We start from the raw sequence: 14338 nt of genomic DNA, 5'->3' as shown, positions 1-14338 counted from the left end.
TGCCTATAATATTATGGTACTGCGTAATCACTGGATAGCATGTTACAGCTCACTCGAACGATCGTCAAATAATTGATCGATCACTACCAATCGACTGTTTTGGTAGTTTTAATTTAATGAGAGTTACTGTTTGATTGACGAATCAATCGACCGATGGTCGGTCGCTAAACTCCGACTATATTCTATTAGTTTCTTTGATTCTTTTTATCTGTAGATAGACCATCGATCCATAGATATTTGAAAATAATTATAGACGTCTATTTTTTTAGTCGCCCTCCTCACCCGTTTCGGCCGTTTCATTGTCAACATTCAAATGTCAGTGTCAGTTACCAGCGTCTGTATCTCGAAAAAAATCAACTTATTATAAAAATTATAATTGTTTTTAAATCTGTCGATGTATCGTTAGGTTTAAAAAATAAATAGATACGAGTATTACTTCAATATTTATCATGGCTGACGATGGTGAAAATGTTCGTTCTCTTACCGGTCTATGTATAACCTACATACTTATGTATTTGTTGCCTAATTCAAACTTTATTTACCAGTTAATTGTTAATTTTCAGGTTGCTGTTATGACTGTTAAAGAACCTCTAGACTTAATCAGACTAAGCTTAGATGAAAGAATTTACGTAAAAATGCGAAATGAACGTGAATTAAGAGGAAGACTACATGTAAGAAATATCTTGCTTCTAACCATTTCATTCATTTGAATATTGCAATATATTATATATTGCATTTAGAAGTAATTTTTGATAACGAAAATATTACAAGTCTATTATATAAACATAAATACATTAAATATAGGAGTGAGTTCTTGGGAGTGTTTACTTCAAACAATGTAAAATGATTATATTATCCACTAAACATCGTTGTAAGGTTTTTCTATAACTTTTTTTCAGGCCTATGATCAACATTTGAATATGGTTCTTGGTGATGCAGAAGAAACTATTACAACAGTTGAAATCGATGAAGAGACATACGAAGAAGTATATAGAACAACAAAACGTAATATTCCCATGCTTTTTGTAAGAGGAGATGGTGTTATTCTTGTATCTCCGCCTGTGCGAGTTGGTGTTTAGGATTAAGTATTAATAAAAACATATTTTGACTATTATTCTTTGTTTTATTTTTTTGCTAAAAGTTTAATGACATTTTGGTTACTGAATTTTAAGTTTCGTTTGACCATTAGCTGTTCTTCATCCATTGGTTCAATAATAGTACCAGCTTTAGTAATAACACTCGGTTTAATTAATTTTTGATGAGCTGTTTCAGGTATAAATGTGTTACCTATTGGTGCTCTGATAGATGCCTCATAATCTTTCACACTTGTAAATGGGAAAGGCAATTCAGATACCTTGTGAGCTTTCAGCTGAGGCAACTGCATCTCATTGATTATAACATCACCTTTATTTTCATCACGTCTTGGTATTTTAGGTATTGGCTTTGATATAAACCTGTTCTTTCTACGTTTAGGTGCCTTCACACCTTTTCCTCCCCAATTACCCCAACCTGGAAGTCTTAAATTTATTTCTTTAGGCCTGTCATTGTTTATTTCATCCTGTTTTTCTTGTCTAAAACTGGCAACAACATCATCCTCTTCAAAGACTTCTTCAATATCAACTTTAGGTACAATTTGTTCATCATCATCTAGTTCATCTAAATCATTTTCTCCTTGTGGAACAGCAGTATTTAAATATTTTGGTTTTACTTCTATAAACCTATTTGGATCAATGTCTAAATCAGCTTTTGTATCTATTAGAGTTTCTGAGGATTGAATTAGTTTATTAGATATTTTATTTTGAAGTGGTGTATCCTCAGGATGATTATTTGTAGTTTCTATTAGTTCTTCATCAATAAAGGGTTTTTGGTTCCTTTTCTTGAATTTCAAGGACTCTAAATTGTCCTCATGATTTTCCATTTTGCCAATATTATTTGATTTAGGTGTATTTTCCAGTTTTTTTATTTCTTGCCTTAGTTTCTGTAACTTCTTGTCAACTTGAATTGCAATTTTGTTTTCTAATTTTTTAAATACTTCAGAAACATCTTTGTTGTCTGTCTGAGTCTTATTATTGATGTCAATTTCTTCAACAACCCAACTTGAAGTTGATACTACTTTCTTAGTTTGTTTGCCAATTTTGTTTTTGGCATTGGTTTTTAACTTTGTTTTAATAGTTCCTTCTCTATCATCTACATTTTTAGATATTTGTTTATGTTCATTCTCCAAAAAAGTTGTTTTACTCTTGCTTACAGTTTCATTACCTTCATCCTCTATTGTAAATTCATCAAGTTCTTCAACCGCATTACCCAATTTCAGTATATTATTTTTTAGGTCAGATAGATCACTGGCTTCATTATTTTCTTCTTCATCACTGTCACTTTCGTCTTTCTGTTTGCACATTTTGTCTTTCAAGTACTTTTTGTAGCCAAAATTAAATTCTTCATTAACATTGCTCTTATCAGGCCTTTTCATCATCCATGGATTCATAGGATCTTGGGCTAGTGTTAAATCTGGTACTATTTCATTCTCATCAGCTTCATCATCAGTACTAGCTGTATCTTGGGTTTTTTGGGTTAAACCCCTACTGACAGCTAATTGTTCTGCTAGTTGTTGCCTCACCTTAAAGAATAAAGCATTTTTAAATAGAACTTATTTAAAAATTAAAATGTAAAATATAATTAATCACCTGTACCTTACCTCTTTATCATACTTTGCTCTAACAAGCTTACTCTTTGCCCATTTTCCAGTATTTTTGTGCCTTAATGTGTGTCGTTCTAATGCTCTTGCCTTCTCTAATTCTTCTAATTTCTTTAGAGCTTCCTCTGGGTTTTTTATTTGTAAGTCTTCAAATTCCTTTAGCTGTTGTTTCAGTCTTTCTTTTTTCAGTATACTAGAAAGTAAATGAAAAATTACTTAATACATTTGACATATATGTACAACATTGATTAATAATTATGAAATTTATTCATGCTTGACAGGCAGGTAATGTTTTAAATAAATTACAATAGCACTAGCGGTCTGCCCCGGCTTCGCCCATAGTACATGTATGGCCTTTGTCAATAAACAAACTCTTCAGCTTTATAATATTAGTATACATAAAACAGAAAAAGATTTAGTATTTGTATTACTCTCATATTAAATTTATTTATATTTGCACTAATTAATATTTTTTTCAGATATTTTCATGTTCAAATAAATTATAAAAATAATAGTGAGTTGGCTAGTTATTAGTAAGTTTCAAACAAAAAGCTCAACGTGATGAATATAAATTAATATCTCGTAGATCCATACATACCGGTGATATTTTTTACTTTTTATTTTGCTCTGCCTTTTAGCTTTAGCAGCTTTATATGATTGCTGTGCCCTCAGTTTAGCCAGTTGTTGTCTATGCTCAAGCATTTCTTCATAAGTCATTGGAAAACTTGGTTCCTCCATATCTTCATCTGCTTCTAGAGGAGGATGTATTTCGTCCAATTCTTTTTCAAGAGTCGATTTTAACTTTAGATTTGACAATATAACTTTTGTGGGATATTCTCTTTTTGTTTTCGCAGATTTTAGTGGAAACGACACGAAGTCCACGGTACGATTCCTTGCCACTACTGGATCCCATTTCGTTATTTTCTCCTTCGTAATATCATAGCCCGTAGATCTTTTGATACGTTCTGCTTCAGGTTTTTCTAATGGCTTTGCAAGCACATTAGATTTATCTTGTGTATTCTTTAATCGTTTCGTTATTTTTGCGTGCTGAGCTGTATCTTTAAGCACATTCACTACTTGGCTAAGATCTAATTTATTAGTTTTCTTTATCAAATTAAATTCCGAATTCTGATTTGTAGGCTCATTCCGAGTTGGTTCCGAAATATGTTGCGTTTTATCCAACTTTGTAATCGCACTTATTAAATTATCGTGTTCCGTAGATATAACATCATATTCATCGTTCTCCTCCATTTTCAAGTTTTATCAACAACAATGTAATGCAAATTATTATACAGACAGTTATTCTGTTTTTAATTTAACCTAAAATAATTTAAAAACACAGCACAACACGTGACATTTCACGATCCTCGTTGTAATTTGACATATTATGACAGTCATTGAATGACAATTATTAAATTAGTTTGTTTACACGATTCTACCATGAGAACAAGGCATTTTGAAAAAATGTCGGATAAATTTTCATTCGACTAAGTCACATAAAAAGTGCCTTATCTAATAAACTTTGTATATTACTATATATTTACTTATTAACAAAAGTTATAGCTGATTTAAACACTTGTTATAGTACGAATCTAAAAAAATCTTTATTCGTGATAGCAGTTCAAAACAAAATTGTTCTATAAAAGATCCTAGATTATGATAGCCGGATAGAGGTCTTAAAACTCACTGTCCATCTTTTTAGAAAATTGATTTTTTTTATAGATAATATACACATTTCCGTTGCCGCTATAACAACAAATAATAAAAATAGAGGTTTAAAATAACGGTTGGCACTTTTTCCGGTGTAGCTTAGCTAAGGTTTAGAAATCTTTTACAAAAGGTTCTGTATAAAAACTTATTTTAAGTAAAACGTTACTATAGTAACGGAATGGGAAAATTTTATAGTATCACGACTCCCATTTAACCGATTTTATTTATATCCATTCCTTCCTTGACACTGGAAAAAGTTATCATCATAAGTATATTAATAATTTAAGTTTAAAGTAAACAAATGCGACTTCAACTTCCTAAATGAGATTTTTATTAAGCTTCAAGGTGATTCAGTCAGTGAGAAACCATCACTATGATAGATTTAGTCGTCACTGAATTTAGGAGACTTTAATCGCATTCAGCGAGTTAGTATCGTAAATTTAAAAGATGAACTCATTACATTATTAATGAAGCTCTTAAATGATTCAGTCAGTCAGAAATCATCCTAACTTCTTTCGTCATCGGATAGCTAAAAAACAAATAAAATATTAAGTACAACCATTGAAAACAACGGTCAATATTTTTTTATTTTTCCAACACAACGCGTTTCCCCTTATTTCATGTAGATAGAAGGTTAAAAAGTCAGGTCAGGTAAATTTATTTCTTGAGAAATAAAACAGAAAATTCTTAATCATTTATATAGCTAAATGTCAATGTTAAAATCTAACTACAAGAGGTGTACAAATATATCTTTAATACTTAGATGACATTATATTCATGTTTTATTCTCTTGCATTAGCACATTCATTTGAAGAACCAGGCGGAGACAGATTCTCCTGGTTCTGATGTTGGCGGGATTTTTTAAACATCAGGCGATTTCGATAAAGTTTGGCTTCATCCGTGCACTTAGTTGTTATGCAGCCTCTATAAAGAAACAAATAAAATATTAAATTAAGAAGAATAAATAACAATTTTTTTCAGATGCTATTCTGTCTCTCTTGCATTGATCTTAGATAATCGTTTAGTAAACATCGAGAGGAATCTATACATATAATAAAACAGTAAACGTACCAATGCAGTACATCACATATTTTTTAAATAGCATTTATTATACAACATGGATGTTATGTAACCCCCAAAACAATTGTTAGTAAAAAAATTTGCTTGTTTGTATGTGCTCTAGAGTCCAGCGTTAAAAGATAGTATTATATTATCTGTAGCACAACTATTTACAAACCTAACTATTCTCTTCGGAACATTGCATCGTTCAGACACTGTATTAACGATATCATCCACCATACTGGGATCCAGACATTTCTTAGCAGGCTTGTCAGCGAATGCTGGGGACTGTTTACCGGTCAGCGAATGTGTTGCTAAAACTCTGAAAAAAAAAGTTAATCGTATATTTTAATCGTAAATTGAGCATTGACCACTTTTGTTGGATATATTACGTAATTCGTAGAGAAAATTACCATACTTTGATGTAAAATAATCACATCTGTACTAGTTACCTATTCTGTTCATTGATTATATAATTGTCGTGTCACAGTGTTAGTTGACACACTCGACAGAAACGACTTGACCGATTTTTATGAAATTTTTTAGGTATATTTATTAAGCTGGTATTTTTCAAATATCGCAAACTATTTTCTATACTTCTAAGGGTCTTTCTATTAAGGCTGTCCTGGCAGAATAACTTTTGTTGAGTCAGATACTAATCAAAAGTGAAAACATTTAAAATGTTGGTCATTAATATGCATAAAATATGGCAAAATAAGTGTAAAGTTCTGTTTGTTTATTACTATGACACTTACCTACCTTCTAGGAAAAACAGCTTGCAATAATTGCCTAGTCGCTGACGTGTACGAAGTCCAATCTATTTCCTTTAATAGCCTCGCTGGTACCGACACCTTGCCGCTACCTATCGGTACCTATAAATATCGAAAGGTAAGTATCAAAGGTGGTTAGGTCGAGTACCCACATACACAAATATCTGGGTAAGTCATTAATGAGGGTCCAAAAACAGTAAAATGTTATGAAGAAACCTTTGTATTCTCCATCAGAAACAGTAGATACAATTTACTATAGTATACTTATGTAAGATTAATTTGCATGTTATGAGATTGCGTATTAAAAATGTGATTACCATATCCACAGTATTTGCAGCAGATGATAAATCATTACAAGACGTATTTGTAGTCTGCGCTGACGCTCTTCTAACTTTTATCCCCGTAAGACTTTTGCCCTCATCAGTTTTAGAATTAGATTTGTTTTGTATTTCAGGTGTAGACGCTTCTCCCTGGGGCAATTCGACTTCCGAGAATCTCTCTTCAGACGTTCTTACGGTCGATAAGGATTGTGCATCGATATTTTCTAAATTAGACGTCAAATTTAAAAATTGCTTGTACAGTTTTTGTATTACTCCTTCTAACTCCGCAATTTTTTCCGCGGGAGGTGGGACAGCATCGGTTTGTGTTGCCTGATCGAATGTTAATTTTGTTATTTCGTTGGTATGCCGTGGAGGAAGGGGCGTGCTGCTAGCTAAGGATCGGCGGTTTAATGTTTTCTCATGTAACGTACGAATAAGTTGATTATTGATGAACGATTCGGCTCGGTTCGGACCTGGGTTGAACTTGATAGACGATTGGGTGAAGTTAAGTTCTGGGTTACCCTGGAAAATATACAGACATAAATAAAAAAAAAAATACAATGCTGTTAAGTGTTAGCATATCTAGCGATTATTAAGTCTTTTGTTACTCATTATGCAATCAAGAAAAAGCAGCACCAAAGTTTCAACATTTTTGGATTTAGAGTATCTAATACGAAAATTATATCGTATATTATTTTTACGTTGTTACTTTTTGTACAAACCTCTGGATCAGTTTCACTATCGCTGCTATCAATGTTGTTGCTTGGTAACACGTGATTGCTTGAATTCATTTGGGAAGAATGATTTCCGCCCATATTATACTGAAAAAGAAAACAAAATTAATAATAAACCTTATTTATTAATAAGAAAATACCTGAATAAGTCGTATGTCGGACTTTATAGGTACCTACTTATTCAAGTATAATACTATACTAGTACCTACTATATACTTATCTAACAGTAAAAAGAGAGTGAGGAGTTTGTTTGAACGCGCTTATTAATAAATATTAATAATTATTAATAAATAAGCGCGTACACATCCAACGATAAAATAATAAATTCATCGTTGGATGTGTACGTTATTCTTGATTACTATTATAGGCTATACTATATAGCTACTATATATAACTATACGGCTATATATAACTATATGGCTATATATATACCACGGGCGAAACCGGGGCGGACCGGACCGTCAGTATAAGATACAATAAGTTATTGATTCAATTGTTTACTAAATCGTTTATTAAAATTTTAAATTGTCCATGACATAGCAGTTATCACTAAGTGAATGTTCTTCTATAAATATGATCTCATTCCACTCAATATTACTCATACGTTTACTATTGATTAAGAGATAAAGCAATCGTTAGAGTACTAATTGTTGTTTGATATCATAAATTTAATCGGCATTGCCCTTGCAATATTATTAAATATTTATATATATCAAACATCTATAACCTACATTGTAATGCGTATTAATTATAGTTTATTTGGATACAAAAAAAATCCAGATTGAGAATCGATATCTATCCTGAGAGGAGGCTTGTAAGTTACAATTGTTGACCAAAATTAACCAACACTTGTACACTATTAACTCAGGAAGCGTAAATAAATACGATACCCACACACACATGCACTCTCTATTATGTTACTTTAACTTTACTATCTATTTATTGAATGGACAGATGATCTATAAATGATCTATAAAATTTTATTTAATGACGATGAATGAAAATAAACAAAAAAAATGTTTTTCCTAGGTTCTGAGAGATATAATGGAAACCTTTATTGGTTGAAATAATTGTATTGTAATCTGTATATCAAAAAATGAAGATTAAAAAAAATCTGTTGTTTTATTTTCAGCTTAGCTAAATAACGAAAATTTAGAAACTTACCAATGTCCCAGTTTTCATTTCTTTAATTGTATTCATACATAATGATAGCACATTTTTCACTTGATTGTCTTGTCTTTCTAACATTACTTTCAATTCTTTTACGTATCGCTTAGTATCTGAAAGTATACAATACAGAAAATATAAAAAAATACAATTTTTTCAGTACACAATACAACATAATTTTGGTATTTTAACATGTAGGTGTTAAACTATTCATGTCGAAATTGGATGATAATATAATAAAATACAGGATATACAAACTTTAACAACTTATTTTTTTCCAATAAAGAAAATACAATTAATTTTATTTGCACACTTTGAGAAGGAAGTATTCTGATATACATATTGCACATATATATAATTTACTTCCGGTTTGTCAAATTGCATGCAAGCGGTATTAAACTTCTTTCTTTAGCAAATGTACTGTGTAATGTAACTATTTTTAGTATTAGCTGTGATTTGAATGAAAAAAAAAACTGAAGGAACTTAAATATTTATTAGATTACGAATTAAGGTATGTATAATATTGACTTGCTTACCCGATATCCGCAATACTTGTCCTCTCCTAGTAATACCACTATGTCTATCCCGAACAAGAACAATTTTGCCCGTATGCAAGTCATTATCCTCTGTTATTAAGGAAGCAGCATTAACAACGCCATAATTCGAAAATACGTTACGCTCATCCACCCATTCGACGAGAACCCATAATCTCTGCGCCATTTTATAAGTAAAAAATTTTATATGATCCGTTACTAGCGATGTATAAATATTAACTGAACGATAATGTTACGTGACACAAGCTCAGGTAAAAATTGCAAGTACAATAGATAGGGATTTGGTTGTTTCGTTTGCGCCCTATTCCTCCGCTGCGTAGACAACAAAAGAATTCATTGAAGGTAACAGAACAATAAGTCATATGGATAATATCATAAAAAATTAAGAGAAAGTAGGTACTTGGAATTACTTGTAAACATTAGATTTTTGTTAATCTGTTTATTATTGTCTGTGCTATATTAATAGATTGTTATAAATTATTGGCTTTAATCATTACAATACTAATTAGCCTATGCAAGATAAAGATTATTAATTTGTTATGTCCACATGTAACTTAGTTATTAAACTTTCTTCTTTGATGAAAATCCAGTTCAAAATTTAAACTGAAAACCTCTAATTCATTATCAAAGTTCTTGTCAAAGGTAGCAATTTTTGTTAAATAATATATTTCAAGGCAGTTAAGCATTAATAAGTAATTCTACGAATAAGTAAACTAGTTCGTAGGACGAGAGCTTTTCTGAATATTCCGAAATTGAAATAATCACGATTCAAATTCTAATTACCTACAAAGGAATATAAAAAAATATATTTTTTTATATTCCTCTTTTATTATAATATATTTCGGTGTTTTCTTGGCAAGGTGTTGTAAATCTGAATAAAATTTAAGTAATCAGGTAAAATAAAGGATGTCAATTTGTACCTCCAAAATTTTATTTGACTACGTGGAAGGGCGATGCTGCGGGCATCATCTAGTTTTTACATATTATTATGTCCAAACCATACCGTCCATAATGTCCATACCGCATTAAATACACGGCACGACTCTGTCCATCTCAACTTCAAACATCACTTGGGAGATCGCTTTATCTTTATATATCTATCTATATCTATATATATAAAATTCTCGTGTCACAGTTTTCGTTGCCATACTCCTCCGAAACGGCTTGACCGATTCCTCTGAAATTTGGTAAGCATATTGGGTAGGTCTGAGAATCGGCCAACATCTATTTTTTATCCCGATATTCCTACGGGATACGGACTTACGCGGGTGAAACCGCGGGGCGCAGCTAGTATAAATATATAAAAATGAATCCCTGTTTCTTGATCACGCCATCATGGGTGAACGGCTGGACCGATTTCAAAAATTCTTTCACAATTGGATAGCTGCAATTGCACTGAGTGACATCCTACTAATCCTATCCTACTAATATTATAAATGCAAAAGTTTGTAAGGATGTGTGTGTGTTTGTTGCTCTTTCACGAAAAAACTACTGAACCAATTGCAATAAAATTTGGTACGTAAATAGCTGGACAACTGGAATAACAAATAGGCACCTTTTTATCCCAATATTCTTACGGGATACAGCCTTACGCTGTTGAAACCGCGGGGCGCGGCTAATAGGTACCAAGGGTGAAACAGAGGCGAACAACTAGTGTACAATAAAGTCTCTAGCTACGGCTATAAGATATTAAAAATGTCTCAGGGCGGACAATTATCACTTGTATACATAAAATAAATAAATAAAAAATAAATTACATTTTGAAAATGAATATTTGACAAATTAAATTTTCTACTACCTATAAACTGGGACATTAAGCGTTCCGTACCGTGAAAGAAAAAAAATGAAACTTATAGGATACTAGCTGCACCCGACAAACGCTGTTCTGCCTTACTCTTATCATTTAGGGGTATGAAAAATAGATGTTGGCCGATTCTCATAGATACCGGATAAGCACAAAAAATTTCATCAAAATCGGTCAAGCCGTTTCGGAGGAGTATGGCAACGAAAACTGTGACACGAGAATTTTATATATATAGATATATGTTGACCGTTACCTAGGGTACTACCCATTCAAAGTTAAAGTCAAAGTCAAAATTATTTATTTCGATTTAAACCCCCAAGGGGCACTTGCGAACATTAATATCAAAATAAGGTACGAACTACGAACATCGTATTATAGAACAGATAAGTAAAAGTATAAATGTTTGCTTTATTATAATATAATTATATCTACAGTACGGAATCTCTTCACTTGGCCAGTTCCTTTTTTTGTATCTTTTTAATTATAATTTTTTATTCAGCTATCATTATTATCATAAGAGCTTTTATAATAATTTAATGTAAAAGGTCTTTAATTATTATTTTGTCATAATAATCCTCCAAAGAAAAAGTTGACTTACTGAATACTCATAGGTATTATACTGGGAACCAAGCTTCTAGAAATAATGATTTACTTATCTATAAGATTTTTAAAATAAGTTTTATGATACCTATTGGATCAGATGCAGAAAAAACAAAAAATAAAAATAAAATAAGCGCATAAACTATATTTTATACAAGCCCCCATAAGCTTCCTCAGGGATTATAGCAATAAAACAAAGCGAAATGAAGACAATGGCATTATAAATGTTCGGAACTAGTACTTACGATAAGGGAAACAATTGTATAAAGCATGGTATTTTTCTACAACCCCGCCACGGAGGTAATTTAATTAACTCATTTGCAATTTTGGGTCAGTGTATTCCAACTTATTGGAGTGTAAAGAACTTAAAAAATTCGGAAGCGTGCATAGTCGCATTTTTCTATCGATATATCTAATTATAACGTGTGGTTATTGGGTACATATTGAAGTGGAAATATAGTAAGTACATTTGGTTATTATGGAGTTTTTTATATATACATTTTTATTTTGTGTATGCATTAAAAATGTAAGTTCAAAATGAATAGGTATAATTATTTTTTTAACAAAACCAAACAAAATAATTGTCAAAACTAGCCAAAATTTAAATGGGGCTGGTCATGGGAGGTGTCAGCTTCAAATAAAAAAAAAACATAAAAATCTGTTTACCCAGTAAAAACCTATGAGGTAATTAACACAAAAAATACATTCGAATTGATAAATTCGTCCTTTTTTTGTCTGTCTGTCTGTTGAAAAATACAAATAACTCTATTTTCATGGGGATATATTAACGCGTGATATAAAAATTTTTGAGAAACTTATTTTGGTTTAAGAGTTCTTGCCAAAAACAATAATATGAAAAGAGTGGTCTCGGATGAATAAGATCCTTTTTTTTAATGTCTAACATATACTATTTCTTAGTTTCAATTTGAACTTCATGTAAATATAGGTATATAGGACATTTTAATAAAAATGTGTTTTTTTGTTTTTTACTAATTACTACAGCTCATCATATTTCAAGATCACGGCAAACTTTTTTCTGCACATGTTTATGACTGTTACACAAATAAGAAAATAAAGTAGATATCCAATTAACTAAAAAATTATTAGAAATATGCGGAAATAGTACATTTCAGAATATTCGGTGCGTCATCGGTGTAGTGCTTATAGTTCATTATCGGTAATTTTTAAAACTGGTTATTTAGACAATAGGAACAAATCCAATAGGATAAGTAATATAAACAATACAAGTACACAGGTAGTTTTGCGCCCGAAATACAATAGATGTATTACGGCTGAGGCAGTAGGATCACAATATCTAACTTATACCTGAAGTGAAACAATTGAAAAAGTCCACTGGTTTACGTCTCGCCATAAAAGTTGTTATTTTAACGGCTCATTTATTTTTCGAATGTCGTTCAGTAGAGGTAACTTTTTGGTGAACCGATGTACATTAAAGAAAGTTTTATAACCAGTCTTGTGGAGATATGTTTAATAACAAATGATTGTACTGTTTACTAATTAATAATTATTATTATTGCAGTAATCTACAATGAAATCGGAACTCGATGCCGCACAAGCCTTATTGGATCTTCAGGGAAATCGGCAAGTTATACATCGCAATGGATGTAAGTGTCTAGTGATATAAAGTTAAAGTTTTTTTTTATTTTGCCTACACAGTTTTTAAACCTTTTTTTTATAGATGATCATTGGTCCTGTGGCATCGATGAAATGGAAGGACCTACAACGATTTCAAAACTTTTTAACAGTCTTATTACATCAAAGGTTTGTGTCAAATTTTTTCTTGTATAAACATTTTATTTTCCTCAATCAGTTTTATAACCAGTTGGATGCACAAGCTAATTACAACTTAATTTCAGTCGTTTAATTGCCAAATTGCGAGTACCAGTACACCAAAGCGTCAAATACCTTATCAGCCAGAAATACAACATAGAGTTAGAAAGGTGAAGACTTGTGAGAAAGGCACTCAGACTGACATAGAATGTCGACTTCCTGAGATTCAGAAAATGGAGAAAATTATAAAAGAGCTTTGTGGTAAAATTGAAGTTTTAGAAAGTCAATTGAAATGTAAAAGTTCAGAAACTTTATCGGCGGGAGATTCGAATGAGAATTATTCGGATACTTCGAGTGATGAGCGATTGAAGAAATCGTATGCGCGAAAAACATATAAACGTAAAAGAACCAGCACAAATACAACGTACAATAACGTAAGTTCTTAATAAAATTGAAAAAAATAATAATGTTACTGGACATGTTTTGTAAGATGTTTAATTTTTATTTTTCATTCTTAGGATTCATCAGATTGTGACATCACTTCCAAAAGAAACAAAGAATCTGAACGTTACGATCCTGAATACAAAATATCTAAGGCGGATTCAAGTGTAAAAAAACCACTAAAACCGAAAAATTCGAAATTCAAGACAGGTGGTGATATGGTAAATTAATATTCTAACATATCTTTCCTTAACAAACCAAACAAAAAATATAGCATAAAACTATGATGCTATATTTATTTGTGATTTTTAATCCAGAAAAAAAAATACTATATGTTAATAATTGCAGGTCTCTATTGGCGATGGCAATGCTTCAGTCCCTGCTCGCCTTTTGAAACATATGGATTGGACTTCTTACACTAATGCTACAAGAAAATTATTGACAGCAGTTTTCCCTCGCAAGTACGAAGAATATTTGTTTATTTTTTTGAATGATTTGCCAATGCCATATTATTTTTTTTTTATGTGATCATAGATTAATATATAAGATTATTTATGCATTTATACTTTCAATCCAGTGTACTGGCAACACATTCTCTCACGGGGAAGCGATCACCAGCGTTTCCGGATAAGCCCGCCAAAAAGAAATTAGATCCTGCTCTAGTCAACGATATTGTACAAACTGTAGTCGAAA

The 14338-nt window shown here is 31.4% G+C and overlaps 2 protein-coding genes across 2 annotated transcripts; one reads left to right on the top strand and one right to left on the bottom strand.

Moving 5' to 3' along the window:
- Positions 1-291: 291 nt before the first annotated feature.
- On the top strand, positions 292-1114 carry LOC119839946 (U6 snRNA-associated Sm-like protein LSm3). The gene is made up of 3 exons (XM_038366402.1): positions 292-470; positions 564-671; positions 900-1114. Exons 1-3 carry the CDS (start codon positions 450-452, stop codon positions 1077-1079), a joined length of 309 nt encoding a protein of 102 aa, XP_038222330.1. The 5' UTR covers positions 292-449; the 3' UTR covers positions 1080-1114.
- LOC119839945 (U3 small nucleolar RNA-associated protein 14 homolog A) lies at positions 1021-4081 on the bottom strand. The gene is made up of 3 exons (XM_038366401.1): positions 3294-4081; positions 2696-2888; positions 1021-2617 (listed from the first exon to the last, which is right to left on the bottom strand). The coding sequence occupies exons 1-3, from the start codon at positions 3944-3946 to the stop codon at positions 1124-1126; spliced, it is 2340 nt and encodes a 779-aa protein (XP_038222329.1). The 5' UTR covers positions 3947-4081; the 3' UTR covers positions 1021-1123.
- Between the last annotated feature and the right edge of the window lie 10257 nt (positions 4082-14338).

Source organism: Zerene cesonia, chromosome 5, assembly GCF_012273895.1.
Source record: "Zerene cesonia ecotype Mississippi chromosome 5, Zerene_cesonia_1.1, whole genome shotgun sequence".
NCBI lineage: Eukaryota > Metazoa > Arthropoda > Insecta > Lepidoptera > Pieridae > Zerene > Zerene cesonia.
This window is presented reverse-complemented; position numbering and strand designations above follow the sequence as displayed.